The sequence below is a fragment of the Falco biarmicus genome, chromosome 12 (genome assembly GCF_023638135.1).
Source record: "Falco biarmicus isolate bFalBia1 chromosome 12, bFalBia1.pri, whole genome shotgun sequence".
Taxonomy (NCBI): Eukaryota; Metazoa; Chordata; class Aves; order Falconiformes; family Falconidae; genus Falco; species Falco biarmicus.
Window position 1 is genome coordinate 13,809,341 of NC_079299.1, and position 17,936 is coordinate 13,827,276.

At 42.0% G+C, this 17,936-nt stretch overlaps 1 protein-coding gene across 1 annotated transcript; it reads right to left on the reverse strand.

The window, feature by feature from the left end:
- Nucleotides 1-8,338: 8,338 nt before the first annotated feature.
- LOC130157605 (cytochrome c oxidase subunit 7A-related protein, mitochondrial) lies at nucleotides 8,339-17,423 on the reverse strand. Its single transcript, XM_056357443.1, has 3 exons — nucleotides 17,143-17,423; nucleotides 10,100-10,231; nucleotides 8,339-9,223 (listed from the first exon to the last, which is right to left on the reverse strand). The coding sequence occupies exons 1-3, from the start codon at nucleotides 17,212-17,214 to the stop codon at nucleotides 9,080-9,082; spliced, it is 348 nt and encodes a 115-aa protein (XP_056213418.1). The 5' UTR covers nucleotides 17,215-17,423; the 3' UTR covers nucleotides 8,339-9,079.
- Nucleotides 17,424-17,936: the final 513 nt, after the last annotated feature.

Consider the following 17,936-nt stretch of genomic DNA (forward strand, 5'->3'; position numbering starts at 1 on the left):
CAGCCAAATTTCACATGGACTGTAACGTTTGCCTTCAGTGACACAGCTGAGTGTCTTGTAATGAGTGCTATCAGTAAATCAAAAGGACTTTGATCAAAATAAAAAAATCATAAATTGTATTATATACAAAATATAATGCAAAGCTTCAAGGAGATTTGTATCTATAGAAATATGTTATGAAGCAACTCTAAGGAAATTTCAGCCTTAATTGTACCAGACTAGTCCTTGCTCCTCCTGCATGCTTAAACAATGATAGATTTTTCATACTGCTCTTGCACTCTTTATTTTTCCTCCAACACAGATAATCAAATCTGAAAAATAAAAGAAATTATAACAGCCAGGATTAGCCATAGCATGTTTGTCATTGCAGGGGGAGACATATCAGCATCCATTATAAATTATTTAGTACTCAGTGAAAAGTCTTGTAACTTTATATATTCTTAAATATTTTTTTTTTAAAAAAGATATCTTTGGTGGCTGCTGTAACAGTGTTTGGTAAATGGTGGACTGTGAGTTTGCCGTATGCAAACAGCACTTTTATTAAATGCTCTGGTCTCAACACAAAAGCCAAGGGGGAGATCTAAAACCCAGCCATGTCACACATCTTGCAGCCTCCAGGTTATATTGTCTCTGCAGACGGGGCAATCGGAACTGTGTGTGATTTACCAGGCAGGTATGACAGCACAGGTTTATGTGGGATATCTTGGGTGACAAAAGGACTATTCAGTGTAATTGCTTTATAGTTTGATCTATACTCTGTATCCCATTAACCTTCCAGTGCCAAAGAGCATCAAACTGGGTCACATACACTGTCACAAATTCAATTAGCACTGCCATTAACATCAGCATGAGTCCTGTGTGTGGATCTGCAGAGATGTGGCCTGTTAGAAACTGTTCCATAAGAAAGAAATTGCTCTGTGCTACTGGATCTTTCTGATCAGGAGAGATGAAATGTGAAAGGAATCTTGAGAGGGGAAAAATCTTTAGGGATTTCCTGTTGTAATCTGTAAAAATGGACAGAAACTTTGCCAGGGCATTTGGGTTTGGGGTTTTTGCTTTGGGTTGGATTGTTTGGGTTTTTTTGGTTTTGCTTTGCTTTGTTTTTTCCTAATGATCTTCACCCTAACCTTCAACGTTTGTGCAACAGATCATTGTCACAGAAACGTAAAGGACTTTCTTCTTTCCCATGTACCATTTTCACTTTGGCCTGATTTTGCCAATAGGAATTGAACATAGGGAGGTGACCTGTGCAAACCTGAACCAGCCTAAGTTCTGCTGATAAGATGGTGAAGAGCATGGAAACACAACCCCAAAATGAGCTTTGCCACAAACAAGACTTGTTCTGATTCAGCCCCAGGAGAGAGTATCCATCTGATATATGTCAACTTGGCCGGGCTCTTCTAGTTCTAGCCTAACACTCTGCATACTAGCAAAGCTGACTCTAAGAATGATAGCATATAGGATCCTTGCAAATTTTCACAGAAAAATGCATGAATAGAAAAACAGTTGTTAGAAATCTTTCATAAGCTGTGGAGTTGGAGACCATCGTGTCTCCAGCATTCACAGCTCTAGGACAGCAGTCATGCACCTCCTCAAAGTGTAAAGCAATTATTTAATGAGAAAAAGGGATAGTAGTGCATTTTTGTCTAATGTATATTAAAATTCAAAGGCAGATAGTGCAGTAATAGTTAAACTCTTAAGTTGTCTACAGTGGATTTCAACAGGTTAGATAAAAACAGATTCTCTCCTTAAACTTTGCCTTGCAAAGACAGGTTTTGCTAGGTCTTGCATAGTTTAATTTCTTTCAGACAGTGGTGCAAACCAGGCAAAATGTTTGTTACAGGTTCTAAATTCTGTCTGCTTGTTTATTGCTGCTCCTGGAAATATATTTTTCCTGAAGTGCAACTGAAAAACAGCATTAAACCTGCAAGCCTCATGCATGCATATCTGCATGTTAGTCCTGAGAAATAAATTACATAATTGCTCTTTCATGCACTGAGTTCAGCAGATTTCAGGCTCAGTTATTAGGAGCACAACTGTTCATACAAGATATACTATATAGCTCTGTCCAGCAAATATTTACTAGAAATATCTACTAAAAGCAATGGAAATTAAAAGACCAGTTTGGGCTTGATCTAGCATTTGAAGGTTCTTATGCAGCCAGTTAAAATTTGATCAGTGATCCTGATGCAATGTGTGTATCACATGGTCACTTGAGTTTACAATGTATAAAATCTAAAGGGCATATACACAGAACAAGCTGTCACCTAGCTGCTGCAAGCTGCTGTATTCTGAAAACATAGAACCCAAAACTTATAGCTGAATTAGTGTACATGTGTCTGTATCTCTCTGGGATAACCATCTGACACGTGGTCACAAGCAGTGTTCCTAGCCAACCTGCTGGCGTTCAGTGCTGCTCTTTAGAGGTGATCTCTTCCTCAGTCTTGGTGGCTTTGTTTCTAGAGACAGCAAGTATCCCTCGCCCTTTTCCCTGCTGCTTGTCCCTAAGTGGCAGCCGTGGCAGCTGCGCCTGCCATTGACCATGAAGATCTCATGAAGATCTTCCCTTCCTTAGGCCAGCCAGGCACTACAGTTTCAGAGAGAGCTGCAGAGTCTAGCTGTTTGGTTGCATGTTGCATCCACAAAGGAATGGGTGTCATGGAAACAAGTTGGTTACCCTATGGCCACCCAATCTTCCTTGTTCCAGAAGCAAGACAAATTGTCGCATGAATAGATGCGTGACTGCTTGTTGCTTCCCGCTCCCAGAAAAAGCATCAGGAAAAGCACAGGCGCTGACATCTGCTCCTGGGAAGGAGGGGCAGCAAACCAGGGAGAAGAGATGACTCTAGTTAATACTGATATTGACAGATTTTTCTATTTTTACTCGGTTCAGTTTATCCCATACAATTTAATAAAGAGCATGGGATTTGAGCCTGTAATCCAGAAAATCCATATTACATAGGTTTTTCTTGCAACCCGTTGAGCAGTGAAAGTAAAAAATATGCCACACAGATGAGAAATTTCTTGAAGGGCATGTTACCTCTCTGAGTTATTCAAACATTTTAATATCGTGACACTTGGATATTACGGTTACATTTTCTACATGTTGCAGTACACAGGGATCAAACACTGCTGCTCTGCAGGCAGAGCCGATGGGCATATTCCGTCAGGCCTTGCACAGCTGGGAGCACACCTAAACAAAAGTTCAGACCTTTTATCTAGCAAGCCGTTCTTCAGTGGCCATGGAAAGCTGTTACAGAGCTTTAGAAAGGCCTCCACGTGATCTTCTGGGAAACCAGCAAGTCTCTGAGAATGCCAGAGATCATTCTTCCAGCCTGTTTTTAAAGTATGCTTTTCTGAAAAACAGTGTAAGAAGGGCACAGTGCTACCAGCTCTTTGGTTTCTCCACATCTCGGTGAGCCTATGTGGACTCTAGCCTGCTTTATTGCAGTGTAAGGTTTTGCTGCTGCTGAAGTCTTGACTCCTGTTAATTCTGCAGGGTCATGCTGTGGAGTGTGTGTTTTGTTTTGCATATGAGCAGAGCTGCTTAGCCAGTTCCAATTAGAAGACTAATATATTTTCCTTAGGCTTATACAAGAATAAACTTTAACAAGTAGTACTCCTTGTTTATGCCAGAAAAGCTGAATTTCATTAGTTTTGCTCTCTTGGCTATGAGTCCAGATCAAGCTGGTGGAATTGACACTTCCAACCTCTCCGCTTTTCCAGACGTGTTCTCCTTGCCTTCTTCCAAAGTGCTGTTACAGTTTTAGTTTAAGGGAAGATGCAATTTGCATTTAGGCAGTGTTGTGGATTAGACAACGCTGTCTCCTCTTGAGAGTAGGTAAGTGACTAAAGATTACACAGATGATCTTCCTTACATGTAACAAGAACTATGGAAAATGTTAGGGATGGCTCTGTGTGGTTGGCAGAACATCCATTCATGGTGGCAGGCTGTACTGAACTCTGCCAACGGATGCTGTTAGCTGTCTCAGCTCTACACCTCAAGTGAAAATTGTGGAACTGACACATATTACAATTAACGCCTAAATTTCTAATTTTGGGTGCTCAGAATTAGGGCTCAGTGACAAAACCAGAAAGGGGATCCAAGATGTTCGAGGCAGCACCACACCATAAACAGATAAAGCAATTAATAGCAAGATTAACACGCGTGACTGAATTGCAAGATAGAAAAACGAGTACTATGTACATTAAAGCTAACATGGCTCGAAGCGTAAGCATGGTGCAGGGAAAAAGTATTTCCTGTAATTCTTTGAAATACAGTCAGGTGCTTGGAAGCAGCAAGCTGTGTGATGCCCGTATGTTTGCACACCTGCAGAACAGCTTCTTCAAAGACTTGCCAGTGCAGTAAGAGGTTCACCTGTGCTCCTGGAGCAGCCGAGCTGCTGGGTTTCCAACTTGTAGAGAAAAAAATATGCATGACAAAGGCGTTCCTTTGTCTGATACTGATAGGAGTATTTCAGAAGTTCTCTTGAAGCACTTATAAACAATTTCATTCCTTTTGTGGCACAGCAGATTTAAAAAAAAACCTACTGTGGAAAAAAAGGAAGTAAACTAGAAAACTTCTCATGGTCTTTAAGGATAAAAATGTGGGAGTGAGGAAGGGAGAAAAGTGATGGTGGTATGCAGCTGACATGAAGTGAGGCAAAGTACTTCCCCCTCCCGCCCACCCCCCTAGTTTTGCAGCACTGGATCACTGGGCAAAGTCATTTAGAAAAATGTTTCAGCAGGGAGTGTCATCTCTCTTTGGAGCCAGAGGATGATGAATGCCTTCTTGTAGGGCAGATACAGGCTGCCTGCAACAGACTGGGGGTGGGGGGAGACCCTTGAATTTAAATTTCTTGTATTTTGAAATAATTAATGTACAAATAAAATGGTTCCTTCTGTCTAGCGCTATACCCCAAAACAGTCTCAGATCTGTAAGCACCAGGAGATAAGATCTGGTACTAGCGAGATGCCATACCGACACCTATGGTGTATACCCTATTTCCGGACCCGCAGGCATGCTTGCGCTCCCTCTTGCAGCAAATACACTTCTGCTTCTTAGCAAGCTGTGCATCACTTGCACTACAGCTGACATTGATCCAAATTAACAACCTTTAGTAAACTAAGATGCAATTAGTACTGAATATGAAAAATACTTTAAAGGTTGTTTTTCATGCCTGTGTGCTAAAATAAATATTGAGATTATAGGCAAGTTCCCTTTCCCCACCATCCATTTTAAAGCAGAGATCAAACTTTGGCTTCCTGTGAAATTTTTCAGAGGTTAAGGGCTGGAGAGGGAAAAAAGCATACTGTATCATAAAATGCAGGTACTTCACAAATTTTTTTTAGAACAGTTTAGCATGATTTTACATGTAACTTACCCAAGACATGCACCTTTTTCTCTGTGTAAAAGCATTTGGATTTTTTAAAATTTAAGATCTGCAGGGGTAATGGTTTGTGACTGTAGTGGAAAAAACCAATCTGTGACTTTTCCGAAGCCTCTTGGAACACTTGAATTTGGAGGGAGGAGGGTAAAGACAGAATTCAGGGGTCCTCAAACTATGGCCCGCGGGCCGCATACAGCCCCCCAGGGTCCTCAATCCGGCCCCCGGTATTTACAGAACCCCTCTGCCAGGGGTTGCGGGGGGAAACCAAGCAGCCGCAGATGACTGCCTGCCGCTTCATCCGCGCACCGGCCCCCTGGTTAAAAAGGTTGAGGACCCCTGGAATAAGTACTATGTACATATGTGCACGGAAACAGCTCTTAAAACACTTTTCAGCTTTTTGATGTCTGTAAGATTAGATTCCCGTTTTCCTGGTTTCTCTGGCTTTTATTTCTTACAGTGGCTTTTAATTTGACAAGCTTTACTTTAAGGAAAGATCAATCAATTAATGTCTCAGTATTGAAGCAGTCTACTGACAATTAAAAATATTAAGGCAAAAGCCTGTTGAGATGTTATGGTCATATTCAAATACTGTGGAGGAATCCTTTCCTTAACATACTTTTATTTTTAAAGCAGCTGAAAGACATACGTGCATACTACCAATGTCTTCCCAAGTGTGTTTATTCTACTACTCCCACATGAAAAGTAGTGAGGAGATCTTATTTAAAAACCATTACAAAGATCTAACTATTGAACTCGGGTTGCCAGAGAGATCACTTAAAAAGGAAAACCACTGTCTCTCAACAATAAGATAATACCATGGGGAATGGATGATTATCCTTGAGATAATTTTGCTCCCGAGTATTGTAAATCTCAGCTGCTTTCCTTTCCAAACCCAGTAGCTTGGGGTATGAGAGCTTATTATAATTTATTCTCTACTGTGCATTCAAGGCAAAACATTAGAGTATAAGCAAGCTATCACTGAAAAATGCATCGTTTTCTCAGTTCTCGGTGTTGGTAGGTTGCATAATTTCAAAGACAAAACTGAGAGGGTTTTGGAAAAAAAAAAAAAAAACATAACACATATAATGAAGTTGTAGTACCCAAGTCAGATTTTTACTTCTGGGGATGACAACGCAAAATACTCAAGTAGCCTTCTTGATGCTGCAATTCACTCCCGGTTCTCCTTACTTAAGATCTTATTTAACATCGGGACAGGAACAGGGACTCCTTTTAAATGTAAGGGTGTTCTTGAAGGGTTAAGAATAAGATTAGGTGTCTCTATCATAAACAATCATTCAAAACACTTAAACCCTCCTGAATCCTCGTGGAAGTCTGGTATCAGAAATATTTCTACATAGAAATTTAACAGAACATTTTTTTTCTAGGATGACAGGATTTACAATGTTGTAATTTCTTTCTCAATTATTTTTGAGATAATTATAAAAGGGGCAAGATTTTGCTGCCACAGCCTAACCTCCTGGTTACAGCTTGCAAGCTTTCCTGTTCTTCAGGGCACTTTGCCGTGGAAATACAGAAATGCAGTCTCCTCTTTCTCACAACTGGAGCCCTGCCCAACGGCTGCAGACAAGCAATGCCTCTTTTGGGTTTTAACCTCCAACTGAACCAGGAATGTGAATCTCAAAAGCTGAAGCAGCACTCTCATCCTGCTTCAGCTGGGTCAGCTTTTTTGAGAAGGGCAAAGTGAAAATAGTATTTCAAAACCCAAACACTGAAGGGAAAAAACCCACAAACCAACAATGAATTACCTACTATCTGGTTATTTGCAAAATTTGATGGTGTTTTCTCTTCTCTTTAGCACATGTGCTTTTAGCTGCTGACAAAGACCTGGAAAAAGCTAGACTCAGGACAACAGAAAGGCAATTCTGATATCCATAGCTCCAGCCATGACCTCTATAGCAGTACATGAACCCGATCTCCTAGATGAGTTCTCTTTAAGAAGGCTACACCTGAGTGACAAGTCTCTGTTGTTATTCTTTCCAAAAGTATGTGGAAGAGTATTCCACTGGTTAATGAGCTATAGGGTAACAGTTTAGTTACTTTACCCACACCTGCCTTAGCAACAAGCAGGAAATTGTTACCCTTTATGTGAATTCTAAAGATAGTTTTCTAAAAAAAAACCCAAAACCCCAACAAACCCCAAACCACACCACAAAACTAGAAAAACAAAACAAAAAACTCACACAAGAGCATAAAAATTCTGAGTAGAACTCATCCTCATGAAAATCTACCTGTCAAGTTTGTGTGCAAAGTAACCTTTACTAGAACACTCATGTAGGCATTGCTTAATATATGTTATGCAGGGAAGGCAGACAACAATCTACCATCCTTCTCTTTTTTAAAATAGGATTTAACAGCCTACAGCACAAGATTCTTAGTGTCATAGAAGCATGGGATACTGAGGATATATTTTATCAGTAGAGGCAACACAGCTGTCAGTTCCTACAGAACTCAGTTATTGTTCTTTATTTACACGGAAGGTGGTCTCTGTAGTTCTGGGAGAAACAGGTCTTTACAGCGGCCAATGAATCCATGCTTATCCAGAGCCTAGGTGACCAAGAGCGAATACTCAATGCTCATAGACAGAGGATCATCTATCAAATTAAAGGATGCTTTTTGTGAAAACTTGTGTGAAACTTGCTGTTCAAGGCTATGGTATCACAAGGGAAGGAGAATAAAGGGGTTTATTGGCTTCTCTCTCTTTCACTCACACAGCAAAGGAAATGTGTGAGTTTACATAAATAGGTGAGTGCATACACTGAAAATAGTATGCAGCTGAATTATGACAGTGATCTGCTTCACCAAAAATTATATTTAAACACCCAATGAGTTCTGAGAGAGGCTTTTAAGAGGATTACCATCTCAAAAAGATTACAGTAAGCTGAATCAGTCGCCTAGTTTAAGATCTGCAAGTTTAACTTAAACAGAAGTGTACCAATATGTTTATTTCACTACCAGGCCAGCTAAAGTGATCTGAAACTTTCAAGACTTGCCTGTTTTATCACTCATGTAGTTATCTTTATTGCACAGTAAGATACTTTGACAAATAAAAGTCCAAACACTGGTAAAACTCACACCCCGATACTGGTGCACTCTGCTGCACACAGTGATGTTAACGCTATGGAATAAATCCACCTTAAATGCTCCAAGGAGAAAAGCCCTTTGTCCTACCACCAGAGGTACAAACATCTGAGAATATTACCAGCATTTAGGAAAGTTCCACTGCCACATGCTTATGTAAAATGAGCTGTGTATGACAGAAACAGGCTTCCAGTATGTTATAATGATTAAACTATTTGCTTTTATTGTTTGGAAAACCAGCAGCATCCTCCCACTAAGGAATGTGGAGCATAGCCCACAAAGTGCTGTCCTCTCTCTAACATTGTGTAAGCTGGGGAAGGGAAGGAAGGAAAAGCTCTAACTTTCTCCAACTGTTCATACGCTCCTGCAAGACAACAGAGGCAAAGCTACAACCATATGTTAAAATGATGTCTTTAAGTCTGTTTATATTGATTTCTAGAATGCATAAGGCAACCAATTTAAAAACATTTTCTCCAAGAAATTCGATCTGAATAATGAACCCTGTATAATCACAGAATTAAAGCAAGTGCAGAGAGATATATGCAGGAGGTCCTCCAGAGAAGTCACGAGTCCCATGAGCTGTGGTTCATTCATTTTTGGTTTCTTGGTTGTGACGCCATGTACAGCGCTACTAGACAGTAGATAGTCCCGCCTATTGTTAGAGCCATAGTGGTCCGATAAAGCAGCTTATCTGGAACTCCTCGTTTCAGGTGTACTGGCAGTCCATCTGCTTTCTGTGGGAAAAGTTTAAAAAGAAAACAAACAAAAAAAAGAAATGAACAGGCATACCAAGGTCATAAGGAACAAGCTACCTCAGGTAAACTAAGGGACTTCCATGACAAACAGGCTATCTACAATCGAGTGTATTACATTTTTCATTTAGCAAGACAAATGCAAAAGCAAGTTAATTTTATTAGCCAAAGCTGTTAAGTGCAGACAGAAAGAATGTATCTTAAAATATTTCTAAAGAGGACCTGGATGGGAAGTGTCACTAACAAAAGAACGTGAAAAGATATGTATAAAAAATTATTCACCAAGTCAGACTGACACATTCCAAATGCAAGTGGCATGTAAGAGAGAAAAGGGAACATTATATAAAGTACATTCTTGATCATTTTTTTTAACAATGCTTAACTAATTTGCTTTACAAAAAGTCCTAGTATGCTTAGAAATCATATAGCTAACAAACTGGCTTTGAAAACTTTACTGTGCTCTTATGCTGCATAATAAGCAGCTTTAGCAATATTCAGTTATTATACACAAACCAGTAATGATCTGCTTTGCTCCTCCAGATCTGCTTCAAGGCATACACTTAGATTCCCAGACAGAAAGTGTTCCAATAGCCAAATAATACAATAAGCATCTTCTGAAGCCAGTAAACAGACAATGTTACTAGACTTTCCACTTTCTGTATTCATCTCCTATACAAGGCACATATACCTTCTAGTATAGTACAAGTATACGGGTTATACTGTACTTGACGCTTTCTTAACTAGACTTTGTGAAATTTTGGTATTGCAGAATGACAAAGGTAGTCAGCCACATTAAAATAAGGAAAGATATGTCCCGCTGTGCAGTTTTCTTTAAGTTACTCTCAAAGTTGTCATTACCTGAAAAAGTTTCTGTAGGTCTGGCACCTTGTTTTTACCCAAGAAAGAATCAGTTGCTGGTAAATCTGAAGCAAGTTTAGTTGTCCCAAAAATCAGAGCTGGGGATTCAGTGGAAACTATTGGTTTGAGTCCCTGCACAAATAAAGATTAAAATATCAAGGTATATAACACTTGCAAATGTACCAATTGTCGTGTTAGGCAGGCACACTGCCAGTCATTACAAGGATACATTACAAAGAGTATTTATCTGGTATGAAGACCTGTGACTGAGCTAAAGACACATTGCTGGACCACTCATTTCTCAGTTATAACTTCGGGTCAGGGCTTAGGGAGGAAAAGAGAAGCTTCCTTTCTGATTTCTTCATGACATAAATTCATAGCTATTATAAGTTTCCTATGCTGGTACTTGGTCCAAATTGCTGTTTGTTTTTTCACACACAGTCAGACTACCCAGGACTCTATTTGAGCAGTAGGATTAGAAGTAGGGAATCACTGATGCTTGGGTCAGTGAGGAGACTTCAATGAACTCTTCCTTCTGAATGTTGCAAGCTGTAGCCATAAATAACTGGGCCTTATGTAATTTGGGTGTACAGTTTGAGGAGGAAAAAACCATAAAAGGTTAAGACCAGTTGTTTCATACAAAAATAGTAACTGGTACTCAAGAACACTCCAGAACCCCTGATGTGGTGGATATTTTATGCAGGTGTAACTACACCCTATAATTCACATGCTGCTGCAACTTTCCACACCTCAATGTACCTACTCCCCATGAGCAGCCTAACAACTTCCTTTCAATTCAGACAGCTGTACTCTACATTTGCCATGACGAAAACCTACATAATCCAGTTCTATGGATAAGATTAAGTGCACAAAGTCACAGCCATCATGAAGAGGCCTCCTTGACTTTATTATTATAGTTAGATTTACCAGTTATTCCCAGACACATGGCAGTAATGTCTTACATTATGGCTCCTGAAACAGCTGTATTTATTTTCCTAAGAGAAAATAAAAAGCATTGTACAAGTAGGTTAATGCAACAGGTTTTCATTACAAACAGAAGCAGGAATTGCTCTCCGTGGGTCAAGTTAAGGCTGCACTGAAATTCTAGTTTCCGTTCAAAGGACTAGTTGATGCATTTTGTACTTAAGAGAACTGCCTGAACTGGAAGCAGACTGGTGCTGTTAGTCTTTTATGCCTGCCACAGACCAGACATGTTTTTTTCCATATGTAAATTCTCTAAATTTTCTGCTACAATAGGCACCTTCAACAGAAAGACCAGATTTCTCAACATCCCCAAACAGCCTATGGAATGGACATCAGAGCTCCATCCTGAAGACGTGGGTCCAACTTCCCACTTTTCTGGTGCCTAAATGAATGTTAGAATCCTTTTGTAACCTTACTGGTTATATTTTAAAAGACAACAGCCAAAACTGGATTCTCTGACACATTCAGCAACTAGTGCCTTCCTCTGAACAGGCTTGCACAGAAGGTAGGTACCAAATTATTTAAGATTACGCAGTTCTGGTCACACCAGTAAGAAGGAAGCATCTAGGAAACCATTATTAGTCAGAGGAAGTTACTGGCTATATATTCGAGGCAAAGTACCAACTATGTCAAAATACTTGAAGAAAGCAATTTTGGACTAGTACTTTTGTCTATAAGAACTTTATTAGATTTGTCTTTAAAAGGTTGGTGATTTGTTAGAAAGAACTACAGAACAGATGTTTATACCAAATGTGCAGGTGACTTCTTCTCCAAAATGTTTCTTGCCTTCTTGATTGTTAGTATCACAACAATGTGCATCTTTCATCTTCCTTTAAGACTGCACTTCTGAATCTCACTTTTGCCTTCCTGAGGGCTCAATTTTTTGAGGAGCACTCTTTGAGATCACTTCAACATTTACTAGATAACTGCAATTCCTGCTTGTTGTGATCATGTTGACTTTATTTCATGAGCTATCTGTAGCGTATAAAAACTTCAAATACTGAGAACTGGAGTAAGCTGCAACCTACTTCAAACCGTTCTGTGACAAAGGGTACTTCTGTCATCATTCCTAAAATCACAAATAGGGGGCTCAAAAAGTGGTCAGCAACCCCTACCATTTGTTATTAATATATATTATATATAATATATTTGTTACTGGATGCAAGACACACCTGTGGATTACTACTAGAATAGTGAAATCCATCTAAGTTTTTCAGGCTTTAGAAAACATTCTTGTTCAGGTAGTTGTAAGATCCCCTTCTGTTGGAGCACTAGGAGATTCAGACCTGTCTCAAGTGACTAACTTCATCATGAAATCAAATGGAACAATTCCAGAAAACTCATAAAATCATCAGTGTGCTGCTGTAAATTACTTCCAAAGCAGCGCGGTGCCAATTAATATCACATAGCAATTTAAATAAAAATCATTGATATGGTTCATTGGCTTCAGGAAAGAGTACAGAAAAACACATGCTGCAGAAGAAAGTTCAGTTTGACCAACACAGACACTGCATTAAACAGGGTTCCCCACACCAACACAAAATTCCACTTGAATTCCACCTATGAATTGTGAATCCTGTGGTCAGCTAGGTAAACTAGGGAAAAGTTCATATAGTTGTCTTCATGTGACAGCATTTGAAACTGGTACCACTGTTTGTACTTTAAAGATAAGCCAACTCTCCGAATTAAATAGCTTTTATTGTATTTGTGATGGTTACTGCAGTCATTATCCTCTTAAATAATGAGTAGTAGTCTTTAATCTATTTGACTGCTTACCTGCACTAGCTGAGAAAGCTCCCATTTATTCAAACAGGCTAAATTGTTCATTCTACTTTACATAACTTTGTTAAATGCAAAATTAAGTCTTCTAAGAATGCTAAGACTGAGATGGAAAGAACAATACAGGTTTCAAACAAAGAGGTGTTTTTTGTTAGTATAAACTGTTAGTTGTGTTACTGTCAGCAAAAGAATTTCTGAAATACATTCTGACTGGTATTTTGCAAGCCCACAGTAAGCTTAAACCTGCATCAGAACAATACTCCATTGGGAAGCATCAGAATGTAACAGTACAGAATAGAGTGAACTATATAATATACCGTATATTTGACCAAGCACAGTTTGCATTGTGGTATGTCTTCATTTTTCCAGAAACATCAAAATGATTAGAAGCATAAAAAGCAAACCATTGTACATGCAGAGCTATGGTTTTCTTAAATACAGCAATTAAATCAGTAAGAAAACATTTACTTAATTTTGGACTTAACATCTACTTACCACGTGATTTCCTTCATATTTTAATCTCTATTTATTGCAAACAATTTTAGCAGTCTGATGTGTCTGAATGTGTCACCTAGGACTAGAGTCAAACTAAAACAATTCTACCAAAAAGCCGGCCTAAGATTGTAAAAAGGGATGAAAGGGAACTTTTTAAAATGCAGCTATTCTGTTGCATAGCAGATTTGTGTGCCACAGTTGAGGACTGAGCCATGTGAATGGTGAGCCAGAAATGAAAGATAGAGTTTCTTTCATCAGTAGAAAAAATATCACATTTATAAAGTGAGACAGTATTCTTCAGGCTTTATGTGAAATGCTCCTGCTTGGATACAACCTCATCTTCTCAATTATATTCTCTCAAACATTGGGATTTAATGTTTCAGTGATGACATTGAAATAAAATACAATGCCCAATGATGACCTAAGAAGAAATCACTACAATATTCTAGAAGAAAACTATTTCTATTCTTCAACATTCTTTCCTGCTTTGCAGAGCACAGAAGTGAGATCTATCTAGACTTTTTTTTTATCTGCAATGATACCTATATGTGAAGCTAGTTTTGCACAGACCTTTTATGAACCAATTTAGATAAGTACAGCATTTTAATCTAGATGTCAATAATTCAGAATTTATCGTGTCTTTCTGATCTAGTGCAATATTCATAAATACCTAACGTTAACAGAACGGAATGTGGGCTAACAGAGAATTCTGCCACTTTAATCCCTAAAAAATAAAGATGTACTTAAAATGGGATGGCTGGTATAATGTAATGGAGCTTACTGAACCAAAAGGTAAGCAATATTCCACAACTTGGGCTCCAGAGGTCAAGAGTGTTGTCTTTAGGACCTTACTCCAGGTGGTTATCAGAGCTTTCTGTATTTCTGTGTTAGGGCTTTTCTCTTCGGATCCTAAAAAGGGTGCATTATTTGCAGCAAAATAGTCATAATGACTTAGAGACTAATACAGTGTTCTAAGCCATACTCTTCCAGAAAGGAGGTACTTTACTGCTTGAGCTTGAAGCACCCCCACCCCCAATGGTAACCCTAGCCTTTGCTTTCCTCTACACAACTGAAGCATCAATTAATCTTTATTCTTTGAATACAACTTTGTGCAGAAGAGGTAAGAAGTGTCCCAAACACTGCAATAGCGGCAAGAGTATTTTCTAGCACAAATGCCTGTTGGACGTACTTTTAATGAACAGACATGCTTTTAGACTGGAATATATTATTTATTTCTCTCTCTTCCATGTATCCCTACCCCTCCTGTAACTATCCAGGAAGCCTTCCAAAACATGATGGGGAAAGGCGAAGATAAAAATCTTCTTGGGACAGAAATTGCTATAACAGAAAGTGTCACTGGTACCTCAATGTTTACTTAAGTTCATAGGGTAATTCAGGATCGAAGGGCCCTCTAAGTGCTTTTTAGTCCAGACTGAGGTGAGACCAGGTTGTTATGGGGTTTGTGTGGTCTAGCTTTGAAAGCCTCCAAGGATCGAGGCTGCACAATCTCTCTGGGTACCCGTTCCACTGCCTGACCTCACCATGAAAATGTCTTTCCTTACATCCAGTTTGAACCTCGCTTGTTGCAGCTTTTGCCTGGTATCTTCTGCCCTCCCACCATGCCCCATTGTGCAGAGAGCCTCGCTACATCATCTTGATAACCTCCCTGTAGGTGCTGGCTGGCTGGTCTTTGGTCTGCACCTGCCCCCCTCTCCCTCTCTTCTCCAGGTAGAACAAGCCCCATTTCCTAATGCTCTCCTCACAGGGCAAGTGCTCCAGCCCCCCTAAACATCTTGGTGACCTCAGCTGCACTTACTCCAGTTTTGATCAAGAACATTCCCATACTGGGGGGGCTTCACAATTGGATGCAGTACCTAGATGTGATCTAATGAGTGCTGAGTAGAGGGAGAGAGTCACTTTCTTTAATCTACTGGCTATGCATATAGTAATACAGCCCAGGATGCTGTTTGGCCACCTTTATGGGAAGGTCATGCTACTGGCTTACATCCAGCTTGCTGTCCGCCAGTACCTCCAGGGTCTCTACCACAGAGCTTTTCAGCTTGTATCCCTGCCAGGGGCTCTTCCTTCCCACGTGCACAACTGCCTTTTTGTCCTCATGGACATTTGTAGTGTTCCTGTCGGCCCATTCCTCAACTCTAGACAGGTCCTTGTGAATGGCAACTCTACTTCAATCATTTTTGGAGCCACTGCCTGATGTCTTCTGTGAACTTTACAAGAGTGCACTCTGTTGCCTGCTCCAGGTAATTGGCAACGTCCTGCAGTATTCCATTTCCTATGAGCATCCTGGCAGAATATGGCCCATTAACCACTATGCTATGCCTGATCATCCAGTTCTCTCAACTCTTCTGTCTATCCATCTAAACTATAACATCTTAACTTTAAAAAAAAATAGTATTTTTTTTTGGCTTTGTAGTTGTTCTGGACCCCTTGAAACAATTTGAGATTTTACAGAAGCTCAGTACAGTGTTCTTGCTTGCGGAAGACAACTGAATTTTCCAAGTAAAACTTGCATAGTCAAGGATATCCAGGAAAGCAGAACTGTAAAGTATGCTGCTAACAAATCAGGCTAAGAAAGAGTGAAATAGAATTGTTTGTGTACCACAACAATACACGTTAGTCTACAAGAATGTGGTTTCTTTCAGTTACCTTTTATTGAATTAGTCATAAAAAAACAAACCATAATCTGGATTTCACTTCTGTGTGTACACATGTATTTTCTTAAAGTGTCAAGTTACATCAGATATGTTTGCTCTTTGGAAGGCTGACTTTTAAAAACCAGTTCCTTCAATTGTTAACCTCCAAATTGTTTTGGGGTGTTTTTATTACTAAACTGTAAGAACTTCAGTTTTACAAAGTTTACCCAAAAACCTGAACACAGTATAGCAACCATGCTGCATTTGTGCCACGACAAAATTGCATTACAAATCTTCCTAGTATTACTTAGGAATCTATGTTGAAATACATAGAAGCAAACAAGTTTTGTGTTTTCACCAATATGCAGCTCTTCAGTGTCTTGAAATGGCTGATGTAATCAGGATCCATTCCCCTCTCCTTCACCTCCCCTCTATTGCTACAGAATTAACTATGTACTTTTAACTACAGCATGGTAAGTATAAGCCTATTTAATGCAAGCGTTAATCGTGCATACACTTAGTATGTCAGCATTGCACTGAGGAAAGACTGTTCTGCATTTACACTTCCATAGATGCGCGTCCTCTCTAATATGGGGTTTAATGCTTTCAACAATTACGTTTTTTGCATGTACAGAGAAGAAAGGGGGACTAGCTGCAGAGCTGTCCGCATTTGCCAGCTACGGTTTTAAACCCCCACCAGCCACCGTTTCTAGCTCCAGGGCAGTCCCGCACGATGGAAGCGTCCTAGCTCCCTGCCACAACACCCCGTCCCTCCCCAGGCTGCCTCAAGAGGCACAACGAGGAGTCCCGTCCTGCCCAAGGTCACACGACCGGCCGGGACGCACCGTGGCTGCGCGGGGGGGGCGGGGCGCGGCAGACCCCTCCCCGGCGAAACAAACGCCGCCAGCCGCCGGAGCCCCCCCGGCGGAGGCCTGTGCCGGGGCGAGCCGGCCCCAGCGGCCTCCGCCCGGCAGCCCGCGCTCGCCCGGCCCGCCAAGCCCAGCTGCCCGCGGCCGGGGCTCCCCGAGGGGCGGCGGGCCCGGCTCACGCGGCGGCTCCGGGGGCTGAGTGGCGCAGCGCGGGGAAGGGGACGGCGAAGGTCACGGCCGCGCCGGGCGGCGGCCCCGTTACCTGGGGGTTGTAGGCGGCGGACGCTGCTGCCCCGACCAGCCGCTGCGTGAAGCCGTTGAACTTGTAATACATGGTGGGGGGCCACCGGCGCGCGCGCTCCCCACGGCCCACCGGCTGCGACGGCTGGCGCGGAAGGACCCCAACCGCCCCGCTGCGACGCCTTGACGTGCGAGGGCCCGCCGGCTCGGGCAGCCCAGGCGCGAACGCCTGCGAGCGGGGAGCGGGGTAAAACAAATATCCGCCGACACGGAGGAGTCGTTACTAGAGCAGCGGGAGCGCCCCTCTCCCTCCAGCGCCCGCCGCCCTCACGGCCAGGCTGGCGGCTGTTTTCAGTCAGGCGACGCGTTGGGCGCCCAACGGGCCGGGCCGCAGTGCGCGTGCGCGCCCTTGCCCGCCGAAGGGCAACGGTAGCGGCACGCGGGCTGGCGGCAGGGGGCGGGGCGGGGTTGCCCTCAGCCAATCAGCGCTCCGAGGCGCAGGGCGGGGCGGTATGGGGCGGTGGGGGCCGCCGGGCGCGGTGGAGGGCGGCGACGCGCGGGGCAGAACGGGGCGGGCGGGGCGGCGCGGCCCGGCCCGGCTCTCCGCTCCGGAGGGCGGGTGGCCCCGGCCCCTCTCCGGCCCGCCTTGCCGCTCCTTGCCGCCGCGGAGGTGGTCGCGGGCGGGCGGGCGGCCTGTGCGCCTTCCGCGGCTTGGCCCGGGCTAGCTAGAGCGCGAGGCAGCGCTGGCGGCTTGTTCCAGGCGTTTGTTTTCTAATAGACGCTAAAAAGGGGCAGCAGTGGTTATGTTTTCTGAAG

Bases quoted from the DNA above. Each gene is read 5' to 3' on its own strand.
- LOC130157605 (XM_056357443.1), bottom strand. From the start codon at position 17,214: ATGTATTACAAGTTCAACGGCTTCACGCAGCGGCTGGTCGGGGCAGCA. The intron at 10,232-17,142 runs GTAACGGGGCCG...TTATTTGTGCAG, and splicing joins CCGCCGCCTACAACCCCCAG to GGACTCAAACCAATAGTTTC. The intron at 9,224-10,099 runs GTAATGACAACT...CTTTTCCCACAG, and splicing joins ACCTACAGAAACTTTTTCAG to AAAGCAGATGGACTGCCAGT.